Source organism: Mytilus californianus, unplaced genomic scaffold, assembly GCF_021869535.1.
Source record: "Mytilus californianus isolate M0D057914Y unplaced genomic scaffold, xbMytCali1.0.p SCAF_6, whole genome shotgun sequence".
NCBI lineage: Eukaryota > Metazoa > Mollusca > Bivalvia > Mytilida > Mytilidae > Mytilus > Mytilus californianus.
This window is the reverse complement of record NW_026262712.1, coordinates 77,253,081-77,280,020: the sequence shown is the minus strand read 5'-3', so window position 1 is coordinate 77,280,020 and position 26,940 is coordinate 77,253,081. Positions and strand designations below refer to the sequence as shown.

The 26,940-nt window shown below is 31.8% G+C and overlaps 1 protein-coding gene across 1 annotated transcript in view; it reads left to right on the top strand.

The window, feature by feature from the left end:
* Positions 1-26,940, top strand: part of LOC127706619 (uncharacterized) — a 127,694-nt gene that overhangs the window by 15,321 nt on the left and 85,433 nt on the right. Inside the window, exons 12-28 of the mRNA XM_052211275.1 lie at positions 652-694; positions 1,621-1,775; positions 2,210-2,377; positions 3,117-3,326; positions 5,265-5,280; positions 6,511-6,671; positions 7,929-8,105; positions 10,404-10,616; positions 11,419-11,461; positions 12,748-12,917; positions 13,477-13,533; positions 14,520-14,714; positions 16,100-16,304; positions 19,369-19,471; positions 20,759-20,912; positions 23,197-23,426; positions 23,919-24,078. Of these exons, the coding sequence (XP_052067235.1) occupies positions 652-694; positions 1,621-1,775; positions 2,210-2,377; positions 3,117-3,326; positions 5,265-5,280; positions 6,511-6,671; positions 7,929-8,105; positions 10,404-10,616; positions 11,419-11,461; positions 12,748-12,917; positions 13,477-13,533; positions 14,520-14,714; positions 16,100-16,304; positions 19,369-19,471; positions 20,759-20,912; positions 23,197-23,426; positions 23,919-24,078 (2,460 nt within the window). The remainder of the gene's footprint in view (positions 1-651; positions 695-1,620; positions 1,776-2,209; positions 2,378-3,116; positions 3,327-5,264; positions 5,281-6,510; positions 6,672-7,928; positions 8,106-10,403; positions 10,617-11,418; positions 11,462-12,747; positions 12,918-13,476; positions 13,534-14,519; positions 14,715-16,099; positions 16,305-19,368; positions 19,472-20,758; positions 20,913-23,196; positions 23,427-23,918; positions 24,079-26,940) is intronic.

Here is a 26,940-nt window from a genome sequence, read left to right as displayed (position 1 = left end):
TCATAAATCAAAATAGATGAACAAATTGATGTTAGACTGGAAAACAGCTAAAAAGACACACAAACATACATAGAAAACACTGCTTAAAAAAGACTGAGCAACATGAACACTACTTAAAACAATGGGTGGTCACAGGTGCAAATTACAATAGTTATGCTATCGTAAACCTAAAAGTCAAATCATATTTTATTTTACTTCCAACTTGATGTTTCAAAGCTGGAAATTTTCAAAACTTTGATATTCACTAAGAAGATTTATAATGTATGTAATCAATTACCTCAACATCTATCAGATAGTAAACAATGACATATCAAGGGGTACTGCTTTTGATATAAAGTTCATATTTAGAGTTATAATAATAAGATAATAGAGAAATAATGTATGAATGATAAATAATGTGTTAATTATAAATAATGTATTAATGACAAATAATATATATATATACTAACAGAATTATAAATATATACCTGAAGATACCCTGGTCTTTAGGTACTAATATACAGGGATTTCCACTGAAATAGCTGTACCAGTGAAGAAATCTGTTAACAGCATGTGCAATATTGTATTTGAATAAAAATTTTAAAAAAAAACAAGTACTAGTTGGGAAACCAGAATTGTAAAATTATAACGTTTGTGTTATCATCTTTTTAGGTAGTATTCTTCAGTATACGTTGGTTGGTGTTTTGAGGATATAGTAAGTACTTGCTTCTAAATATCATAAAAATGTAACCCATTTTGATAATTTAAGAAGTTGACACAATTCTTCATGGAAGTGAGAAAGATAGTTGAACCAAGGGTCATGTTATTGTATTTCAGATTTAAAAAATCTAATTTTTATGATGTTAGATAACCTAGAAAAAAACCAGTTGACCAATAAACTTCTAAACAATAGGGATAATTTCATTTCTTTTATTATTATCAAAATGAGTAATGCTATGTCATTGCAAATATATTAAAAGTTAAGGATGTTTCATGTATCATCTATATACAGTATTTAGACAATCAACATAATTCAATAGATTCTGACATTGAGACAGCTATATGTACACATATTTACTAGTGTCTGATTTTATTAAATATCATAAATAGGAGGTTTTCCATGGGTTCCTATTGACGAAATCCGCCAAAAATGTGATGAGTTGCTGAAGCTTCTAAATTTGCCATAGAGGTAGAAACCTATTAACCATTATTTCAGTCCTTGAAAAAAATACGTAATTTTGCACACCATCCCTTAAATTATTCCCAGAAGGTTTGCAGTAGACATCTTTTGAGTAACAATGATAAATAAAGAGTTTCAATATAGGGATCCAGTTAATTGGTTTTCTGTTTGTACTGAAAACAATAGAAGAGATCATGATATATTAGAGGAATGTTTATTGAAACATAAATTCATGTTATATTTTGTCAAATTACCATACATTTTTTTTATCTTGTGTGAAGAAAATCATACATTAAATACATAATTGGCGAATTTTCTTAGTTCTTCAACATTTGTAGTTTGACAACTTGTCTTTTCTAGTTCAGTCGTAGAAGAGATTGGTTTGGACAGAATTCACAGTTATTGTATTTTATTTTTGTGTTTTTTGCTTGAACTCTGATATAAATATATTTTCTTGTAAGTTTAAAGATAGATGATCTGCAAGTAGAAGACAAGTACATGATTAATTCCAACATCAGCCTGTGTATGGAATCAGATGGACCTTGTATGATAACTTCTCCTGTTTTAAAAGATACAAAGATACCAAAGGCTTACTGTTACTCACCCATTAAGTCAGGTATACATTACTTAATGGTAAACCATCATTTATTCTTTATAGACTATCATCATTTCTGTATTATTGCTCAAGAATTAGATTATTAGAGAAAGTACATGTAGTTGCATTATTCAGCTATTAAGCAAAATAAGCAGACTCTTACTATTGATATTGATGAACACATATTTCCAGGGAACTACTGTACAGAAATGACTTCATATTTAGTCAGCAATTCAGGATGAAGAATTAAATCATTTGGGTCATGAAGTATATATACCAAAGTCACATTATGCTTAAGTATGAATCTGTTATGTGATGCTCACTGATTTGATCTTAGACATTGGACTAAAAATGTTGAGTGATGAGCTAGTTCTACAGTCAGAAAGGATTAATGTTTTTGAGTCAAGTTTGATTAATTTTTATACTTACATTTAGTAATCATTTTTTGCTCACAGATTTTTCGTTGGTATCATGGTTTTCAAGTTACAGACTTCCTATAGTTACAGCCAAGGAAATTCCCCCAAAATGGGCAATCTCCAAACTTCAGGAAGATATGGGAATGGAACAATACTTGATAGGAAAAGTATGTAACATGGATCTGATTCAACAACCGCTTATAAAAGGTAATAAGTTAAGCAAAATCTGTGAATTTCTTTTTTCAAATTGATGTATTGCAAGTAACCCCCGTTGAATTCCCGTTGGAAAATCATTATTTACTTGATAATAATGGAAAATCATTGTAGCTTGAGGTTTAAAAACCAGGATTTAGACAACCAAGGCTCTTCTATATTAAATGTATTACCCTGTCACAATACAAAGGATACAATGTATAACGTGAATCTACATTTGATCAAAATCACTCCCTCTTATATTAAACAATAACATAATATTATGAATAAATGCAGATGTGGAGTATCTATAATATAAAATCCAACAAGATAGAAGCCTAGTGACAGTAAATACACAAAGATATCTACATGTATAAGTCAACATCAGTTAACTTTTCCAGTTGTATGGTTTATAATAGACAAGTTAAATACTTATAATACATGTGAATTCATTATTATTATTATTATTATTATTATTATTATCACAAAGTACATGTATACAATCAATTTGGATTTGCAAAACACATAGTCATAAAATAACCGGCATCATACATGTTAGAGACATGAATGCGTTATTATCAAAACACGTCTTTATAGAACTTACATGACTTATGTCCTTTAAATGACAAAAAAAGTGTTTTTTTTTACATTTCATAGTAAGATTTGAAAATTAAATAATCATGAAAAGCGGAAATTGTAATATTCACATTGATGAATCATATCAGTAATTATTATGTTTCATTTTTCTCTATAGAATGTTCAAATCAGTTTCAAGATAATCCTCTTGACGAAGATGGTGTGATTTGTGTCATGTCATCATGTTATGGATTTGTATGTTGTGTGGACACACCAATACTTAACACATCTGTGCAGATAGCATGGGAAATTCTGGAATGTAGAAATACAATCCACTTACAGATAGAAAAACTACACAAAAAGATAAAAATTCGTAGTTCTGATTTTGGTAAGAATGCCTCTTTTGTAATTTAAGCTATCTTATAAGATAAATTATTAGAGAAGAGAAAGGTTTATAGCAAAACTATCTTGCATTCTCTACCGTGCAACCACTTTCTATATGCCAACAGTTTGAAGTTTTCAACACCCATTGTACAAAAAAAGTTTTCCTCAAAGTGTTTTTGGTTTTAATGAAATTGAAATGAAACGATCAGTTATGATTCAGTATACAAGTAACCTTAATCAGTTGGATGAATGCATGCAGGTCTAGTCACACTATTGAACTGATTTAAGGGAGTTTTACACTGGAAATGTAAATAATATCAACAATTTGAATTGTAAGCTTCCCCTGCTCTCATTACTGTTTTGTTGGATATTTTTATGCCCCACCTATGGATATTATGTTTTTCGGTCTGTGTGTCCGTTCGTCCGTCCATTCGTTCGTCCGTCTGTCCCGCTTCATGTTAAATTTTGTGGTCAAGGTATTTTGTGATGAAGTTGAAGTCCAATTAACTTGAAACTTAGTACACATGTTCCCTATGAAATGATCTTTCTTATTTTAATGACCCCAATTTCATGGTCAACTGAACATAGAAAATGATAGTGCGAGTGGGGCGTCCGTGTACTATGGGCACATTCTTGTTGAGAACTATATTAAAGATTAATATGAGTAATGTCCATGAAAGCTTGACAATCTTTGCATTTGAAATGATAAATTATTGGAACTTTTTTCCTTGGACATACAGAATATTTGTTGCTGAGGGAGTTGTTCTTTAAATCCTCTTATGTTGTTAAATTTTCAAAAAAAAATGTTTGAATGATTCAAGCTATGTATCTGTAGAACCAATTCAATCATATTTATGGACTTTTTACCCTACCACTTAAGGGTTGGATATATATTTTTTCGTATTTGTGTATCATTCTGAAAGGTAACAGTACCAATAATTTCATTTTTATACATATATTACTTGAATTTGATTTGTAGAATCATATTAATGAGCTACTTATCATCTTTGTGTCTTTTTGTATGTGGTTTTGTAATGATTAGTCTCAAACAATTGTCTTCATTTAGAAAGAGAGGCTCCATTTTCATCATATATCATAGTATGTCATGTATTAGAGGAAATCTAAATTTTACATGTTTTCATTTGACAAGATTGGTTGCATAATTTCACCAAATTAGCAAATGATTGCATTAATTTACTATACATGTAGATATTAGTTTTCCGAATGCATGAAAAATTCATCATGCAAAATCTTCCATAAAGAATAGTTATTTGGTGGATATCTCCCATAAAACATTAAAATATGTTTAGATTATACATAATTATTTTACGTTGAGTAATCTTTTTTCTGAATCAATGAATCAAACTGGACCATTGTACTTGTCTGACCAGTTTGTGTCAAGCTTTCATAAATAGGCAATTTATTTCTCCATATTTGTGGTATGTAATTGCGTAATCGTGCGTTAAAGTTACACTCAGTTTGACATGCTTTCTTAGAATAGATTGAAGTGAAAGATAACAAGCATTCTGTGAGTATTGCATGGCATTACACAGTCCCCTAATGGTTTAAAATTCATTGTATTGGAACAAAATTCTAACTTGATCTATAACTTGTCATGGTGTAAACTATATAACAAATATCAAGTCAATATCTTCAAGCATGGCGAAAAAAGTGTTAAAAACTGATTATTTGAGTGAATTTTCTAAGTCCAAGGACCATAACTCTGCACAAAATCATCATATCGGAACTAAATTCGAACTTGATCTGTATCTTGTCATGATAAAGCTATCAGACAGACAGACAGACAGACAGACAGAGTGCAAACCTGAAGGCCCCTTCGCCTTTGTCGGTAGGGGACTTAAAATAATTATGCATCGTGAAATAACATTCAGAATATCTTAAATTCTTTTAATAGGAAAAGAACACACGTTTTCTTTATTAGGAATTTTAAAGATGTGGTAAGTAAAACCATTAACGTTATCAATTTTACTGTACAAGATGCGCATTTCGACAAAAAGTGTCTCTGTTGTGATGTTCGACGCCGAAATACTTGAAAATTCTATGGAATAATACGAAAAAGAAGATCTTTCAACATTTATAAACAAAAAGGGGCAGCAAGTTTAGCCAAAACCGCGTAAGGAATCGGAGCTTAGCATGTGGAAGATATATTCCTTATTTCAAAATGATATCCAAAATTCAAAAATTTTGCAACTGCAAATGTTAATAACACAATATCCGTATGTTCATGCCAGTACCGAAATACTGGTTACTAGGCTGTTGATACCTTTGAATATTAGCAGTCCACCTACAGAGGTACCCACACAGTGGTATTATTTACATTAACTGTACCACTTTTTTTCTGCACCAGATACGTTTTTGGACATGAATGCCTCTAAAAGGTACAGTTTATGTACACAAGTGTACAATTTTTGTTTTTCGAATTTGTTCTCGATCCACATTCTTATCATTGTTTGTTGAATTTTTTTTACACTTTAAAACGAATAAATTGATACCTTCTAATCCCCAATTTTTTTACTGCATTGAAAGTAATTTATTTTCAATTATTTTGTTTTACAACATAAAGTGTAAAAATTTGTATTGTACCTAAACGATTTTAAAGACATAAGTACCAACTGCAGCATAGAGGGGAATTTGTAAATTGATATTGATCGTGATAACTTCAAGGTATGAAGCCTATAGCATTAGAAATTTGATAATATTTCATTGTGGTTGAAACACTGTTGAATTTGAAGATGACTGACATAAGCTAGCTTGTCCTTTGAAAAATTAATGTCAGAGTTTAAAGGTAAACTTTATCATACCAAACGATGGTGCATGCCAAATGATGCCCTAAAGCATCGTGATTTCTGTTCATTAGACCGATTGACGACCCAGTACTGGCGCGTAACATAAAATGTATTTCAATGCTTCGTTTTTACAATCCGACCATTTTAAACTGGACAAATAGAGTAGGAATTTCGTATAAGAAGAGGACAAATAAAGGGCTTCATTCCATGCAGAAACTAGGTTTTCAAAGCTATTTATTTCAATGTTGATGGTTTTAACATGCGTCCTCATTTGTTTATAATTTTCAATCTTGAAAAAAAACATGCTACAAACTTTTTCAAAAATATTTATGTTGTTAAAACTGACCTTAATGTGTAAGACTTGTTCAATTTGTATTACAGGTACCAGATAGACTCTGTTGAGATTAATAATACATATGTTATAAATGTAAACATAAGTGTTTGCTACGAAACAGACAGATGTGAACTGAATTTGAGAATTCTTATAGATCATGTAGTTGACAGGAAACAGTGTGATTATAGAAGTGGTTTCCTGGATAACTGTAAGTTTAATCGGGTAAAATATGAGAAAATATTCTCTAAAGGCATATTTAAATTGTATTTGGTTCAATTTCTTGAATGTAAATGATTTGTTTTTTTGGGGTCATATTTTGGCATCCCATACAAATTAATTGGGGAGGGGGCGATTTTGTCTCAAATGAAATTATGTAAACAGCCTGAATATTTACTTGCATTAATATACCTCTAGTTTTGAAGAGATTAGCTATTTACATCTAATTCTGGGAAATTGAAAGTCAACCAGTTATATATATCATCTTAATAAATGATCTACTCCCGTATTCTTTAGAAATTATGTAGGACTTAAATTTCATGCGGACAACACATTTTACCTGAACTACGATCATCATATACACTCAAGAAAAAAGTTAAGAAAGCAACAAAAAAAATAAAAATTGTGGAACATATAAAAACCATAAGATCCTATACAGAACAATCAAAACTGTCATAAGTCAACTTTGCCTGAGTTTTAGTACAATTACTGACAACTTGAATCATTTAAATCAATTTGCAGTTTTATACAAAACATTATGGTACCAATTTCCATTACGTGTTCTGTTTTTCGTCTCCCTCTGTCCTTTTGTCCTTTTTCAGCTCGTCTGAGCATTCGTCAGCTGTGCCATGTTAGGTAATTTTTTTTACTTTTTTTTGGGGGGGGGGGGGGGGGTAATCTTCTTTATTGTTCACTTTCAACTTATAACTTTGTACACACGTATGGTATGGTGTGAACACTTTGAGTTATATGCCAATTGACGCTATTGACCCTCATTTCACGCTTTACCGAACATGGTAATATGATATGAAACCACTTCTTTTTTGGTTAAGGTTTTTTGCAAAGAAGTTTTATACTCATTAATATCTTTGTGAAATACATTTTGAAGCAAAATATCTTTTTGGGTAAAGCTGTTGCTCATATATAAATATTACTGACCAGATCTTTAAATGAGGCTATTTTGACAGTGGGCTGTTTTGTGCTAAATATAAGACGTTTGAACCTGTAATGTCAAAAAGTAAGCACAAAATTAAAATAATATAAATAAATGATGTCCAACAGAATAATGTCTTATGAACATTTGTAGATGTTATTTGATAGATTTATAATTCTCATTGAATTAAAGGGACCAAATTAGTGTTTTTATCATACTTTCACCATTTTCAAAAGTTTGTTAATGTTTTATCTGTTGTGATTTAAAGAGTGAAACAATAAGATACGATTGTATAGAAAGCTTCTCTTTTCACAGCTTTCAAACTAGATCAGTGGATTAGTGATAGACACATTGAATCAAAAGTTACCAACGGTGATGTCCTTGCAAATGAATTAATGGTAGACCTAGGCATTGATGATTTCATTGAAAGTTCAAGTCAATGTGATATCAACTTATCACCATATAGTGAGGCTGTAAATGGATGGAATAATGGTAATAACATCATATCACTAATAAAACATTTACAGATGTATTTATGTGGAAATTAACTACCCAGGTTTTTTTGTAGTAACTTGCTTACAGTTAGTTTTGTAAGTCCCGTATTTGTGCTCGGTTAAACCAATGACAGTGAATTGGTTCTGACAAATTATTGATATTTAATTGCACAAATTTTCATCATTTCCATGGAACCAGCAAGGTTTTAAATAATTACCTTTTAAAAACTTATCAATTGTAAATAATTGTTGAAATCGATTCGGTGAAAGTGGTCTACATGACACGGCTCAATCAAGAAACATGCCTAAACTGGACTGTGTCGTTGGCAAAGTAAGTGCCTTTTTTACTTTAACTGTCTAAACAAGGTTATTTCTAAACCTTACAAAAATTATAGGAGAAAAGCTACCTCATAGTTCACTTTATTATTTCTGATAAACATCAGGATCATGCTTAACTTGTTCTTCTATGGGTGCTCTAGTGTAGTGATTTTGTGTCATTGATTAATACACAGTTTCCTTTCTAGTCCGTTATTATTTTTTTAAGCTCTTGTTAGTGTGTATAAATTTTCCCTGTGCTTGAGGAGTGTGTTCTTTGTACATTTTTGACAAAGTTGAGATGATCTGTTCTTCGCTTTTTTATCAATTTGTCTGAGCAGTACTGATCATTTTATCTAAATGACCGTTTAAGACCAAAATAGATTTACTATTGATAGTGATTTTATGTCATAAATTGATACACCATAGTTATTTATTATACGTGTAATATGTTAACCAATGAAGAATTATACCAAGACTTTTAATTTTCTAAATAAGGACATATATTGATTTGATATTTTATCTTGAGTCAAGTCCTAGTCTATATAGCTACATGTAGTTAACTTGATGACCATACTTTATGACTGGTGAAATTTAACTTGGAACAGGATGAATGACTGCTGCCACCGGTCCTAGAACATTATTCGTGTTATTCTATAAATCAGACTTAGTCATAGGACTGTTTTTATGACTGTTAACCTTTTGAAAGGTCTAATATTAAAGTTAACTCTGTCAAAAGTTAAATTGGGAAGAGGTCTGCTATTAAAAGCAGATATCGATCTGAACTACTTTGTCCGAACCAGACCTGTTACATATTCTCCAAGTAAAAGTTGACTTGATCCAAAGTTTACTAGTAAACAGAACCATTTTGATTGATGAATATCATATAAGTATCCTATAAGTGAAAACATAGGACCGACTCAAAAGCAGACATGCCTTCGTAACTGAAATGACTGGTCTTTCAAATAGCATGACAAGTTAACATAAGACCTGTTGACAAGTCTGTTCTGGTCAAGCTGGTCTGTCCATTGGTCTGTTCTAGTCAAGCTTACCGGTTCACTGTTGTAGTCTGGTCAAACTGACCAGTCGGAAGGTTTGGTCTGGTCCTGGTCACGTTGACCTTACCACATGTCTGGTCTGGTCAAGCTGACATGTCTTAGGTCACGTCGTGTCAAGCTGATCTGTTATGAAAACAAGTCTGCTTCATCAGACTCAGGTCTAAAAAAGCAGACCAAGGTCTAGTTTGATAATGATACAGTTAACTTAGCAGGTCTGCTAAAAGTTTCTTTAGTTGATATAAGAACTAATCAACATGAACTTTTGTGCATGTTAGGACTGCAACCGTCTATATATATCAAGGATTTAAATTTTCTTTATAGTCATTACGTCATCAATTTTAGGAAGAATTATAATAGTATTATAGAGATAAGGATAAACTAGAAAAATAGATTTCTCTCATACTATGCTCAGCAATGCATTTCCTACCGTTGATGAATATTACATGATAACGATTGGCTGTTGATTTTGAACATCACAAAGCCGCAACTTGAAAGCTCACTTAAACCTTAAAAGGTTCTTTAATGGATTGGATTTTGATCAGACTGCAATATTAAGAACTCCAGATTACAGCATTGTATTATTTGCCAATCTGTACATGTTTATATTTTTTTTAAAAAACCTGTATTTTTCAAATGTGCCAGTTAGTTTCGGGATCTGCTAACACTACCAGAGCATCGCAATTAACCCATGTTTTTATGGGTATCGTGTTGCTAGGTCTTTAGTTTTCTATGTTGTGGTCTTTGTACTATTGTCCTTTGGTCGTTACTCATTTGTTTGCCATGGCATTGTGAGTTTATTTGTGAGTTATGAGTTTACATATCCCTTTGGTATCTCATGTATCTTTTGCCTTTCTCATATGCAATCATATATAAATTGCAACAAGATATACCGTGTCATATATGTTCCTTTTGTTTTCTTTCAGCCTGTGCAAAAGACACTACTCCAGTAACTGTACTGCCGGACAACATTAAATGTTACATGTCACCTGCCTGTAATATGATATCTTGTTGTGTATTCGTTGATATATTCAGACGTTCATTGTTTGCCTCTTTAGAAGTTAATACCTGTCAGTATATGTTGGTAGTTTATTTGGAAAATCTCATTTATGAAGTTCATCTTTTGAACTACCAATGGGGTAAGAAGTTATATTTTTATCTCGTCTCGCCAAAAGTCACAGTGCCATCACTTAGTGTCCGTCTTAAATCCTTGTCGTTTTTATACCGTTATACGTCCGTCTGTCTGTCCGTCCGTCCGTCCGTCATCAACATGTTTGACTAAAACTCAAAAACGCTTTAACCAATTTTCATGAAACTTTGGTTATTTGTTTATAACTATTGACAGTTAACGTAAGCTCACTTTCGATTTTTATAATTTTTTGGATTTATGTTTCCTTGTAGATAAAATGCAAGTTTTGTTTATAATTCTAAAATCAGCTATGTATAGAAACAAATCTAAGGGGCAGAAATGTTCAGAAATTTGAACTACCCACTATCCATTTTCACGAAAATGCCAGATGAATACTCATAGAAGTAATTGCCCTAGATGACCAATTATGTCGATTTTCTTTGCCTAATATCTGTAAAAGATACAGAGAAACTTTAAACATCATAACGATCAGCAAGATAAGATCTACAAAAACATCAATATTGGTAAATTTTATATTTGGTTTGAAACTTATTTTTTTATGGTTCCTTTACCAGTGAAACCATTGACATTTTGTTACTTCTGTATGGGCTGCTGTCGGCGATAGGATTGAATAACTTAGTTATGAGTTGTAATAAATCTTGAATAAATCAGGCCCATGTGAAACCATACATGCATTTTCTATGTGAAAAATGTAAAACAATATATTCAACTATATAAAACAAGAATATTGATGTATCGTTGTTCATTTACTCATGGTTATATAATTAAAAGCACTATATTATGTTTCTTAGACAAAGATGAAGAAGTTCAGCTACATGGAGTTTTCAGACTTATGTAAGTTTTTATTTTATTGAAAGGTTTTGTTGCTGTTCTGGAACATTGTAAAATGTATTCAATGAAGATTGAACTGTGTATGTGATGACAAAATAACAAATAACAGAAGATAAATGTTAATAACCATTTTGATATTCGTATCTGTTTTCAGTTTTACAATGTATTTTGCACTTGCGGTATGTATCTATGTTGTTTTACCTGTTCAAGGTCATTGACGCCGCAAGTCATCATCTGACAACAGCCGTTTGATGCCTGAAAGTATCACCTGTACTGACAGAGAAATGCCTCAATGCATCATGAAAACATGGCAAATTACACCGTCTTCTTTCAGTTTTATTATCAGATCACTTACGTAAAGCTGCAAATCGTCTGTAGACAGAGGATGTTAACAGGTTTCGAGTTTTCATTTTATGTCTAAAATTTTCAGTAAAAGTCATAATCATGTCATTTATTCCTGATGATCTGATTACTTCGATTTATAAGTCTGTTAATATGACAATTGGACAGATTATTTGTGCAATCGTTAAACAAATACATATTTTATTGGTCAGTCCTACATGTAGTAATTGAAAAAGATCAGAAATTATGAAATGGTTGTTGTCCGTCAAGTTAAGATGAGTTCTTTCTCTTCTGTTGAAGTTGACAGGAACATTGCTTTTGAAATGGCGGATTTAAGTCGATGGTATTTAAAGATTTTTGGTCATTTATCAGCTTTAAGATTATTCATTGTAACAACACAAAACATCGAACGTAAGTTAAAATATGAAAACGGAAAACAGTCAGAAGAAATTTGTCTTATCGCTGAAATAGATTCTGACACGTGCAGTCAGTTAACACAAATTCCCTCTCAAAAATTGAATGTTAGCCTTACTTCCTTTTTTAAGAACTTAAACGAAACCACAACTCATAACAAGTAATATAAAGACTTTACTTTAGAATATATTTCGACGCCAAAAAGCGGAGATCGTTGTTTGAACTTCAAGCCATGAAAAACTTCATTTGAAAAATCAATAAATTTAGTCCGACCCATACATTTTTTTTTACCGGTGGCACGTCTGTGTATACATTTATATAGGAAAACCTGCATCCCATCCACCAACTTTTACCCTCACCCCAAGTGTGCTTTATGTAATAAGACAAAATCAATACGGAAAGTGTTAAAGTCGTTTAGGGAAATCTTGCAAACAGTTATGTCAGGGTTTAAACAAAATAAAAATTTTATTTTGAAATATGATATCAATGTAGTATTACAATGATTATTATACTCCAGTATTTGTGAATTGTAGATTTAGAGTGAGAAGCATACCCTCTGATAGTAAATTTTCTGTTGATGCTGATATTAAGGTTTGCTTTGATGCTACAAGTAACAATTGCCAGACAGACGTATCTGTGTTGAAAGCCTCTGATCTATTGTACACAGTTTGTTCTTCTGACGATGAAAGTGTTCCGTTTAAAGGTAAACATGTATTCTAGCTATGTGTTTGTGGATTGACACAGTTCATGTCACTGTACTATCTTCAAAAATAAGCAAACCCATACCATATAGTAAGCTATGAAAGGCAACAAATAACAAATTTTGGAACATAGAAGTATAATGGCTTTATATTTGGTCAGCAGTTTGACAGTAATGAGTTTTAATGTGTGATAGCTTTTTTGGATCTATTAAACACCTACTTTTTGATTGACGATACTTTGAATATTTCAATCTGTTGAATGAACTTAGATCTTCTTTTCGTACAATAATTCTCCAGTGCTACTAAACAAAATAACTGCATTATTTATCATCAGCTTGAAAATAATGAGTAGTAAGGTGTGAGCACTTTTCAGATCTGTGAATGCCTCATCTATAAACTACAGACTACTTTCCTATGTGCACTTAACAAACGTAAACTCTATTTTAACAAAAACTGAAATACCATGATATAATGTCTGTATTCATATTTTTGATTAATGCATACATTGAATTTATTTTAGTGAGTTAAGACACAGTTATCTATGTGTTTATATCATTACAGGAATTTCTTTTGATTTTTGGAAAGTGACAGATTCATCCTTGGTACCAAATGATAGAGGTATATTTCTTCATATGTGCTTTGTCTATATGCCATTTTGTTTTCCTTTGGTGACATATTTATTTGTTTTTATAGTGATTAAGATTCTAACACAATGTTGATAGCTGTATCCCTTTTTTTTTGACATTTTTACCTATTATGTCTCTTTGTTTTGTTCATACTTTGTTGTCAATATAATGTTTTTTATGAGACTGTCATGTAAGTGATTTGGCCAGCTATAACAATCAGGTATAGTCCACCAATTTCTGCAAAAGAAAATGTTTTTCCAAGTCAGGAATAGGATAGCTGTTTTCAATTCATTTTATGTGTTAGAGTTTTTGATTTTGCCATTTGATAAGGAACTTTTCACTTTGAATTGTCCTTGCAGTTCGGTATTTTTGTTCTTTTACTTTTTTCTATCCGAAGTATTATTCGGTGAATTGCATACTATAAGGTGATTCTTTTTCTTCTTTTTTGTGGAGGGAGAGGATGAAGGATAAAGCAGCTAAAGATTGAGGTGACTTTTTTTTCAATGTTAAAAGCCAAAACTCATTATACAGTAAAAAAGGGATATTTCATTTTTGCTTTTCTATATATTTATTTATCTTTTCCTGGAACTGTGGAGTATTTTTCAATAAGATAGACATGAACCAAACAACACACGAATTAGACATCTATAGATCAGTATACGACTAGACAGTAAAAGTGTTAAAATACTAATACCTTCTGCAAAATGTTGATGACCCTTTATATTTAGCTGTAGGAAAATTGTTCATAATGGATTCACTTGAAAGGAATATAAGGCTATTTAAAAGATTTTTCTTATCTTATTATACATAAGAAATAGATGCAGAAATACTGAAAGAGTATTCTAGTATCTAATCATACATTTAGAAATAGATGCAGAAATACTAGAAAAAGTATATTTATAATTGATAGACCTTTGCGTGAGTGCATAATGCATATCGAGTTATTTTTACATTGTTAAAATGTAAGTCTTTTTACAGCATGTTCTGTGATGATTCCCAATGCACAAAATGTAGTATGTCAGATGACAAAAGATTGTCAGGGTTTACAGTGTTGTGTTGATGCTGAGTTTGTGATTGGGGAAAGAAAAGTGTGTACATCTTTTGAAATAAATGCGTGTGATCAGCTTGATTACAGTATAGAAAGGAAAAAGTTTCAAAGAAACATCCTTACAGGTAATATTTATTATTTTTACTATATGTGTGCATTGAGTTGACGATGATGCATGATTTGACTTTCTTTAAAATCAGTCACTTTACGAGTTTAAATATTTGTGATATATTGAATTTTCTAATGTTTTCTCTTAATGGAAAACTACTCTGAGGCACGAATTGTGTCAAATTATTGTATATAAGAAACTCCTGAAAAATTTCAGAAACTCCATAATTCTAATTCAGGACCTATATGCAGACATTACTTTATACCATGCTTGTTGAGGTTTTTTTTTCTTTTTGTGTATTGTTCCAATGTAATAGAATTCAAATTAGGCATGTATTTGAAAATATATTCATGTAATAATGATTCACTATTTAAATTTGATATAATGCTGCATTGTTGTGTCAAAACCTCCTCTTCATTCAAGTACCTGAAAAATATTGTCGTTTAGCACACCTGGTCAATAGGGCCAGGATGATCTTTACACCCATGTCTATTATCCAAGTATACTTTTGAAACAATCTTTTTTTTCATACTTCCTGCATCACCCCTACTTAATAATAAATATGAGTACTACGGCTTTAAAGAAATGCACCTTGGGGTAAAATTTCAGATTTCATTTTTTAAGTCTGACAAATCCAGCTATCAAAACTTTTGGAAATGATTACTTTAGTGATCCCATTCATAAATTATTGATCCCGATCATTGATTGTAAATCAGATGTTTAACCAAGTGCTAAAAGAAAAGAAACTGCTGCAATAAAAGAGAAACAGTGTTTCATCTGAGTCGACAACGAATTAAATGCTAATAAAAATGTATTTCAAAAGTTAAAAAATAATAAATCTCAATTGTTATTTTGTTGAGTTTTATGGGATTATTAGTGCAATTCCGAAAAAATGGAAAAGCATGATAGAAGGTAGATCCACATTTGACAATATCTAAAAGAAACTGGTAAATAAGGTTTAAAAAAGAACCAAATCCTGTAATTTGTTTATAGATTATATTTGGAAGATAATAAGTATAATAAGAAATCGGAAATAAATTGTAGGTTTAAAGATGCAGATTGAAGATTGAAATAATATTCACTCCTTGCCTTTTACTGAAAAATGAACTACAATTAACTCGTCCCCCCTAGATGATATTTAGGGACAACAGCTATTTCAGTAACGCATTTTGTGGTCCAGTTCTGCAAAATGGTCATATGTGCCGACTAGGGGGTTTAGTTTCGAGTACTGAGGTGATTGTACCAGCCCTTTAGAGCCTCTAGTTTGTATTGTGCAGAGTTGTATAGGTACCTTTAGTGCTATCTACACCTTTTGTAACGTTTAATTAATTTATTGTTATTAAGTTTATTCATATATTTATATATAGAATTTATTTTTACAATTGTGACAATCTTCTGTAGATGATGTGATATCTGAAACTACAGGAGACGCATTTAAGCTGAATGTCAGTGTTGTAAAACATCCAACTAAATACATATTGACAGCATCTTTACAAGTTCATTATCTGACTTCTGGTATACAGACCTTTGAACTTTTAAAAGGCATAGACATTAAGAATACAGCATGTCATAGGAGGAAGAAAAGAAGAAAACGTAGTACCAACATGTATGTGCTAATATTATTGTTTATGTTTTCAAAATTGAGCTTTTTTAATGATCATAATCTTATTTTGGGAGAAGGGGTAAAATCGTGTAGTTCAAGTCTTATGTTATGTGAAGTAATAGAATTTTTTCAAACGAACTACACGTTTTATATTGATCAATTTAAACTTGTCAGAAATTGACAAAACTGCTGTAGACAAATGGTAGAAGAACCACAATCAAGTCATCAATGCAGGAAGCTCATAGAGAAATGAAAGCGTAACTTACAATCCAATTTAAATCCACTATATATTGTGCTGCTAATAATTTATATCCTTATCTATTGTAATTGTGCATTCGAAAGGTAAGGTAGTCATTTTATAATTGCTGACCTAACTGTGGTTCTTCTAAATCAGTTTAGTAAAATTTCCTACAAGTTGAACAGTTTCATATGATGAAACAAATTGCAAAAGGCAAAGAGAAATAATTTGAAATCAAGTCACTACATATGCATATTAATGGTTTTTATCATTTTTTGTCTCATTTAAAACAAAAGCTGGTGAAACAAATCTAATGTTATGCTTTCCCTAGTGTAAGTGACATCACTAATTATCTAATTTAAAGATTAGGTAAGTTCAAGAGCAACTATTTACTTTAAGTGATTGATAATTGGTATGCTTTGGTTGTAGCCTTTCCCCTAAGTAATAGTTCATTGACTTTAAAAATATTTATGTAAATGTGTATGAATTGGTCAAGTTATTTACTAATATTTCAGAATTTGGATGAGGAATGGGTTGAATTAACTGTTAAATGATATTTTATCATTTTGCCAATATATTTCAAATTTCGATTTTTCAATTTCTTTCATAATTAAATTCAACTAAGACAAACATAACTTGGTCTTTCAATTTTTCAGTGGAAAGACCTATTGATTTTCTTCTTCTGATTATTATTTTTTTTTCTTCCGCCATATTTTTTCTTGCGGCTTATAGTGGTTTCGCAAGATGTTGCATATTTTTAAGTCTCCCAAACGAAGTTTGGGAAGACTTATTGTTTTTGCTCAGTTCTTATTATTATTATTCTTCTTCTTCTTCTTCTTCTTCTTCTTCCGCCGCTTTTAAATTTGAACTTGTCCGCACCCGTTCTCCAAAACCGCTTGTCAGATTAACTTAGGGTTTCACAATATGTTAGACTAACATGTCTAGTGGTGCAATCAGGGTTTTGTTTGTGCAATGGGGTTTATAAAGGGGTTCTTTGAGGGGCAAAAAGAAAAGAGGGTTTTACTAAAGAACCCTATGGGATTTTATTTTTTAAAATTTTCAAATGATTATAAATTGAAAACCGTTTGTGATAGACACAATCTTTTGAATTGAAAATGTTCTGAATGATAAAGCCCTTTAAATGAAATACAGGGTTAGTCCCCAGGGGTCACCCACCCCCTGCCATTTAAGAAAGTTCTAATACCTTGTATGTGGTCAAGATCCCCACCCCTAAACCATATATATTTTGGTTTGTTATGCTAAGATGGTTTGATTGATATACAGGGTTAGTCCCAAGGGGTCACCCCGACCCCCTGCCATTTGAGAAAGTTCTTATATCTTGTAAATGGTCGAGTCCCCACCCCTAAACCATATGTATTCCTATTTGTCATGTCTCGAACATTTGAATGACGTATACGGTCAGTCCCCAGGGGTTCCCCCCACCCCCAATGTTCTAATATCTTGTAAATGGTTGAGATCCCCACCCCTAAACCATATATATTCCTGTTCGTCATGTAATGAACATTTGAATGACGTATAGGGCCAGTCCCCAGGGGTTCCACCCCACCCCCAATGTTCTAGTATCTTGTAAATGGTCGAGATCCCCACCCCTAAACCATATATATTCTGGTTTGTCATGCCAAGATGATTTGAATGATATACAAGGTTAGTCCCTAGGCATCACTAATGCATATAGCTTTACTGGACCAAACCAATTTTCACTGGACGTTGCCCAATGTCAGGCGACCCTGGGAATTACGAATTATGGGAGCTTCGTTTGGGAGACTTCGTAACAGCATCCTGTTACAATCATGTCTTGTTATGCATATGATATCGAACAGTAATTGTGCTTTTTAGACTGACCCTGTTTAACCGAACTCTTTTTATTGTAAGAGTTAAAATCATTTCACCAATTTGCTCGTTATATCCTCAGGATCAGAAGAATTATTTTGACCGAAGCCATCCGGAGACTCCATATGAGAGTTATTTTCTCTTTTGTTTTTAAAAACTAACTCTCTGTCTATGTCGCCTCTTCCCAGAAAGAGTTAAAGGTATCTACAAAACAATTTAACCAATATGTTTGTTGCGACATGTCGTTACTGAAATTTTTTTGTCAAAATGGTACGTATTTTTGTTAGCACTTTAAACACCTGCGCGGTCCGCCTGATTGAAAAATTAAAATCATTGACGTAAAAATCGCTCCCAAATTCGCAAATATTAGTGAAATCCTACAATCAAATTTCTATACACGCATTAAAATACAAATGTGTGCTCCAGTAAATATGTGTACGAAAAAAGCATGCATGATCCGACATCAATGACCTGTAAAAAATAAAATCAATAGTTATTGTGTTTCTCTTATCAATACACATTTGCTCTGAAAAGATATTAATATTCAAGGCATATATATTTTAACGTCACGTGACTTCACAACACCTAAATTTAGATAAAAATTCCATATCCAAATATAGAAAGTGAAACTTCCAAGACAAAATGTTACTGTGCTCATAGATGTATTTTATTTATTTTTTTTTTTTTTTTTTTTAGAAGAATATGTTCTCCTATGCTGTATTATGGTTCACATTATGTTTTATTATCTAATTATTTGTTAATAAAAGGCTGCATATCACATATTAATTATTCTCTGATCAACGTTAACGTTTATTGTACAAATAGATTAATAAAAATTGATTATGTTTTTTTCGAGGTAAAAGAAATGAGAAGTAGGGATCGATACTGTATAATGTAATTATCCTCGACCTGTATCCATATAATTTGAATTTATGCTTTGCTTGAAATTGATGTCAGAACTACAGTTTTTCTTTACAGTCTTGATCCAAATAAAATGATGCAAGGCTTAAGAATGTTGGCAGGACAACAAGCACCAGAAAGTGCTTATCTAGACTTTTTTAGAGCGGTAAAGGAAACAGAGGTATTAATATCTAACGTTACTTAATTATCCAAAATTATCAGGAAATAGTGTCACTTAAATCAACAGTGTTCCTTTGCCAATTATCTTATGTTTCATGATTCCTAAAATGATTGCCTAAAATAATGTCAGCTTAAGCAAAGGTTAAATTATGCTGACATATCTTTTTTTCATTTTTTTCATTTTTGCATTTTCAAGCGTTCTGTGATTGCTTACAAATGATGACACCTAAATTAAAGCAAAGAAGTGTTTCAACTCTGCTGACATATCATCTGTTCACTGTTTCTTTTATTACCTTGAAACGGTGTCAGCTAAAGCAAAGTTTAACTATGTAAATGTATCTTATGTTCACTGGTTTTGTGATTGCCTGGAAAAAATGTCAACTAAAACAAAGGCTAAACTATGGTAAAAAAAGAATTGCGACAGATAGCAAAGGGATATTCAAAGTCATAAGTCGAAAAAAAACTTAACAAGGCCATGGTAAAATACCAAAAACGACCAACAGACAAACACCAGTAAACAAAACACAACATAGAAAACTTAAGATAGATCAGATAATATCTTCTTTTGACTGTTTCTGTAATTGCCTTGAAATAATGTCAGCATAGCAAAAGTAAAAATGTTAACATATTTTCTGATCACTGGTTCTGTGGTCGCCTTGAAATAATGCCAGCTAACGCAAAGTAAAGGTTAATAGTAAGTAAGTAAGTATACTAAGTAAATTATCAATTATAGTGACATGTGTAAATAGGCACAGATCATAAATATATAATATATGATGAATAGGAATACACTGACAAAAATTCCTTAACAGTAAGCTGACTTTTTATAAATATTTGTTCCATATTTGTTTATGTGAATTCCTTAAAAAAAATCAGGTACACTTCACCTCTTTCTGAAGACATGTTTGAGTTGTTGTTATATTTTTCTAACCAATTGCAGCTTGAATAAAAAAATCATTTTAAACTATAAAGGCATATATTTAGATTGATTTTAGTTATTAGTGGTTATGTTTCTATCTAATGATGAATTGCGAAAACTAGAAGTTCTTAAGGATGTAGTCAGGTGAAATTAAAAAATCTGGAATATAAAATTGATACTGTAGATCAGAAGAGCATAAGTAAAGGAACGAAAATAGCTAAAAAAAATACTAATAGAATACGGAACTCCTTTTAGAGATATTAACCTTTTATAGAAAATAGCGGGGGAAAAGCTGACGTGTTTTAGCCTAACACACAATGCAAAGATATCTGAAATATTTGTTTTAAAATGGACTTTTATACATTACAGAATCAAAAGAGACGCCAAAACTTTAGAGAGACTCACATTCCTGAAAGTGACAAGAAGACTGGTCCTAGGTCTTTACTTAAAGCCCTTGGTAAAAACAATCCTGCAACAATTCCTTTTGCAGGCATAGCTGGCCTTCTTAATCATGTTATTGGAGGTAAGCAGCAGTTATTGTATTACATTCCCACTATATATTTTTGTTTGTGCTGAAGCGGCGTAAAACAAACATCAATCAATCATTCAATACGGTATACCATTGTTATAAAGAATAGCTTCTATATAGCAGTTTTTGTGAGTTTTTTTGCACTGTTACCAGTCTGTTGCTCCTTTTTTTTTTGAGTCATAGGGTTGTCAGTTTATTTCGACTTATGAGTTAAAATTTTCATTATGTAACGTTCGCCTCTCCTCAAAAAAATAGATAATGCAATAATAAGAACTAATCCGTAAAATATTATATTGGCCAGCTGGTTGACACTAAGTATTTGAGAAACTATGTTTCGAGCCCGTTTTAGAAAGCACGATTGACTCAACATACGACACTGAAACAAAGTTTCAAAATACTTTACTTCACGCAAGGAATGGGTATGTTTTGCATTCATCTTTTACATTTGTTGGACCTGCATTATGTCTATCCATCCTTCCATCAGTCGATAAGTTCGTTCTTCTTAACTATGTATCACTTTTCTCCGGTACTTCTTAATCAACAATGTGTTAGTGATTAGTTACAATGTGTGAGCTCTGTTCGGATCTGTCAGACATATACTTTCTGTTTGCCGATACTTTGATATTCTCAAAACATGTATATTGAATTTACTTTTTCGTTACATTTTTTCAAGTACTACTTATATTCTGTCAGCAGCATGGAAGGGATAGAATGAAATTTGTGAGCCTCTGTTTGATGTGTCAGACACCTACTTCATGTTTTCAGATACTTTTGGGATGTGCTAATTCGTAGAACGACAATGCGTGCATTCTTGTTACTAATAATTTTCAAGCGGTAGGACATCTCTCTATTGTATATGTTTCACTTACATGGTAAGGATCTCTTAAATGCTTCAAGTTAAAATTGAATACTACTGTAGTAGTTTTTAGTGTTTGCAATGTTAATAATGACGACCTAATCGTAACCTTAAAAGTTTGTACTTTCAGATTTATATATGAAATAGGTGTATTAATTAGAGTATATAGATTATTTATGGTTCTCAAACCTAGCTGGTACTTTTTTTTGCATAGCCTTGAGTAGAGATATGACCGAGAAACTTCCATTGGGTTGATAAAGCATGGATAATCTATTTATTGCTATTTTCGTATGCAACTTAAACGACTTTGGCTCGTCAGGTCATCAAGTTCATACTCTACTCGGCTGTAAAAAATACACAGTACAATCAAAGAAAGAAATTGAGAAAAAGGCCATCTTGACAAATGCAAGAAGAATATGTAACTAGCATTGTCTAATAATTAAAAAAAAAATGTTATTTCGAGTCTTTGAAACAGGTAGAATGAGAGGCTTTGTTGACTATGTCAGGACGATTAAAAATATGATCAATATTTCGAGACAATGAATGGTTATTCTCTCTAAACTGTCATTCTTACCATTGCATCGCCATGGCATTTTCAGTTTGTTTTCGACTTATGCTTTTGAATAATACTTTGGTTATTTTCGCCTCTCGCTTACTCAGAATCTAAAATAAACTTGATTGGGTCAAAACCATTAATCTTGAATTTGAAGAGGATTACGTACAGAAAATATCGAGAACCTTTATTGACGTCATGAATAAAATTGTACGGAAATGCATTGTCAACGTCATAAACAAGGTGATATATGGTCAGTAACTGTATACATGTATCACAAATCAATAATCGAACAATGCAGTCTGACTGACCAAATATCACAGTTGCAATATAAAATAGTAGTATATACAGCTGTCATGCCACCGGTGGCCGAGTGGTCTCAGTAGTCGACCTACTGCATGAACTGTTTTACTAGCTTGTCAAAAAAGAGGTTGTGAGTTCGAGTTCAGCACGTGGCAGGTGCGCTAAATATCAATCTTAACTGACTAGGATTGTTAGTTTCCCTACCGAAGCCCTGTGGTTATCTCCGGGCACTCTGGCTTCGTCTACCAATAAAAACTGACCGCCATAAAAAAGCACTATAATGCTGATAGTGGCAAAAACACCAATCAATCAATCAATCTTTAATGTCATTTTCATCATAAGGCAGAAGATGCCATGATAGCAAACATGTCTTGATCTAAATCAAAATGCAGTCTTGTCATATTGGAAAAGAAACCCAATGAATGAAAAAAACAATGATTTTTAAATATTATTTAAATATTGATTACCCTGTATGCATATTTCCTTCTGTTCTGTCAAAGTAACTGTAAATTATTGAAGGATTGCGAGTTTTTTAGTGTAAATATTGTATGTTTATTCATGTGCAGATCAATCGATTACAAGGATGTTGAGTGGAAGATCAAGGGAGCAGAGGTGGCGTAAAAATCAACCATTTACAGTTGGTAAAGGGTTAACTAATGATGGAATCAAGTTGCTAGGCAATAAACTAGCAGCTATGACTATTGCTGACCTGGAAAGTATGCTAGAGATGAAGAATGTTGATCCATTAGAAGTCTTGAAACTTACAAATGAAGTTAGAGATTTAGCAAAAGCTTTGGTAATAATGGTTTTAACTGAATCAAAAGTTATTATTTTTAGTTTAAAAATAAGTTGTGATAGGTTGACAAGAGAAGATTCTTGCTGTTGATTATTAGAAAAAGACATTGTGCATAGTTGATGTCTTTATTTTGCCAAAACATTTTGGCAAAAGTGATATTGATATTGACAAAATTAATCTTGTGATAGTTTTACGACAAATGAAATTAAAATCAAAATTGATAAAACGTTGGCTTCTGAGGACAAATAACAACATAAGCATAACATAAGTTTTAAAGCGAGATAAATAAAGATATTGTCATGTGAACAACATGAAATTGAATTCATACGTTACGCAATGTCGGGTATATTTCCTTTAATATTGAGTTGTTACCTGTATTGCCAGTATTCGTCGTTATCATAATCTGATAAAAATAAAATATTTTTCTACCAGAAATTAATGTCATTTTTGTAGACTATATCTTATACTAATTTTTCACAATTTTACTTTCAGCTGTCAGAACTAATTTCTAAAATTCTAGGTGGAGATGGAAATGAGTTTAAATCCTTTGATTTTACTCTGGATGGGGATTTTTCTATGCCAAGAAAGCAAGTCAATTTTTTTGACTTTCATTACTCATATCCGTTTGCTGGTCTCATATTATTAAGTTTTGGTATGTATTTGTTTAATTAAAAATCAGTTACACTATAGTTACTTTTTTATATTTTTACGCCCCGCCGCAAAGCGAAGGGGTCATAAAGTGTTATCCTTGTCCGTACAGTCCGTCCGTCCCGTCCGTACGTCCGTTCTTTAACTTTAGTTTGCCTCAACTAAATGTTATAAAACTTATAGACAATGCTTATTACCATAAAACACATATCAAGGTCGATTTTTGGTGGCGTCTATTTTACCGTTTATGAGTTATTCCCCTTTATAGAAATAACAATTGCTGAATTTTTCGTTTCCGTTTTCTTACTTTAGTTTGCCTCAACAAAATGTTATGAAACTTATGCACACTGCTTATTACCACAAAAGCCAGATCAATATCAAAATTGGGTGGTGTCACATTTACCGTTCATGAGTTATGTCCCTTTACAAATGGAAAAATTACTAAATCTATCGTTGCCGTGCTCTAACTTTAGTTTGCCTTTAGTTTGCTTCAACCAAATTATAAAACACAAAACAAAAACAGATCAAATTGGAAATTGAGTGGCGTCACTTGTACAATTAGTACATTGACTCATGCATATTAACAAGCAGGGCATCTGTGGCCCGTAGACACATTCTCCGTTTATTTTGGTTTACGTTTTATACAACATATTGATTTGTATAAACTGTGCTTAGTATTGGAAACATAGCTCCTCTTTTTTGGTAGAAAGTTGTCTAATTTTAATATTCATATTATACAAAAACGTGTAACAAAAATAAAAACTCCAAGGTAATACCAATAAGGGGAGGCTTACTCTTAAGACAAATGACGAAACTTGCAAAAAGTCTACTTCCAACTTTTCACATGTAGTTTATCCTTTAATTAAAAAAAAATAGATCGAAAAGCAACTTTATCAAAATATACAATGTAAATCCGAAATTATAACATATTTCTACTCATATTCATGTTGACAGGTAATATATTAAACTTATGCAGTTGTTTAGAATTATGAAAGTATTCTATCAGTATATTATGTAAGTAATGTCTATGTACATCCGCACAAATGAACTGTGAACAATTTTGGTTATTTAATTAGTTTGTTCAATTATGATTATCAGAAGTTTGTCTACTTTCTTGCTAGTATATAAAACATGTTAACTTCGAAGTATCATATGGCTTAACGTAAGAGTACTGATACATAACCAGTACAATTGACAGCATCATGATGCACAAAAATTACAGAAGCAAGATTAGCAAAACAAACGCAGAAGCCAGATAATTCAATTTCACATTCAGATATATTGATGATGTTTTTTTCATTAACAATCCAAATTTCTCTGATTGGGTTCAATTAATATATCCTCCAGAACTAGAAATAAGAAAAAAAAACAAAAGAAACGGCTTCCTTTGCCTCATATTTAGACTTATACCTCAAATTTGACATAAGTTTTCATCTCAGTACCAGAATCTATGACAAAAGGAAAGATTTTAATTTTGAAATTATAAATTTCCCCCAACTTAGCAGCAATAAATCAACTTCACCTGCTTATGGTATATACATTCCCCAACTCATTCGGTATTCAAGAGCTAGCAGATGTATATTTTTAACCATTACTATTCAATTCATTTGTGCTTATATCTTTTTGGCATGGCTTCTTATGGTCATTTTATGTAATCTTGTCTTTCATTTTGCACATGTGCTTTGTCTATTGGGTATATACATGCCCTATTTGTTTTTCTTTGTTGACATGTAAAAAAGAAGATGTGGTATGATTACCAATGAGAAAACTCTTCACAAGAGACTAAATGACACAGAAATTAACATCTATAGGTCACCGTAAGGCCTTCAACAATGAGCAAAGCCCATACCGCTTAGTCAGCTATAAAAGGACCTGAAATGACACAATTTAAAACAATTCCAACGAAAAAACTAACGGCCTAATCTATGTACAAAATAATGAACGCTAAAACAAATACGGAACATAGCAACGAACGGCAACCACTGAATCACGGGCTCCTGACTTGGGACAGGCACATAAATACAGAATGTGGCGGGGTTAAACAAGTTATGGGCGCTCAACCCTGCCCAACAATAGTTGTTTGATCTATAGTGATTACTAATTTAGCTCAATGTTGACTTCTGAACCCCAATTTTTATAATTTTTACCTATTATGTCTGTTTGTTTTGCTCACACATTGTTGTCAATATAGTGGAATTTTATCTGCCTGTCATACAAGTGAAAGCTTTAGCTAGGTATAAAGGGGCCTTCCTTTTTGAATTTTCCTTCGAGTTCGGTATTTTTGTTATTTTAATTTTTACATGTACACTCAACAATAGCTAAAAATGGTGATTTGTTAACATTTTATATTTCCATAGATTTTATTTTTTAATAATTACAATACATGTATTTTTCTTTATAATACGTCATTTTGATTGGCTAAAAGCAATCTCGCGTCATTCTGAAATTAACCTTTTGAAAATGAAATGTAATTCATGATGACATCAGCTTCCACAATAAAGTGCACAAGTAAATAAAAGAAAAACTTGATAGATGTTATGATCTTAGCAAAAAAAAGGTAATTATAAGTACTGAATGCTTCTTTCAGTATTTTTTAGGGTTGTAAAAGCGTTGACCGTGCGCGCATTTTTAGAATGAAGCGTTTCCTCGCTTCATACAAAATGTACTTCAGTCAACGCTTTTACACTCCAATTATTTTACAAAAAGAAGCATTCAATTCTTAAATATAGACCCGTGTCCATTGTTTAAGGTCTAATCTGTTTAATCCGGCAGGTAAAATCTTTTATCCATTTAATAAATAAACATCATGATATTTCGTACCTATTCATTGTGGCTAATACAAATTACCTTCACTGAGTTTCGTGAT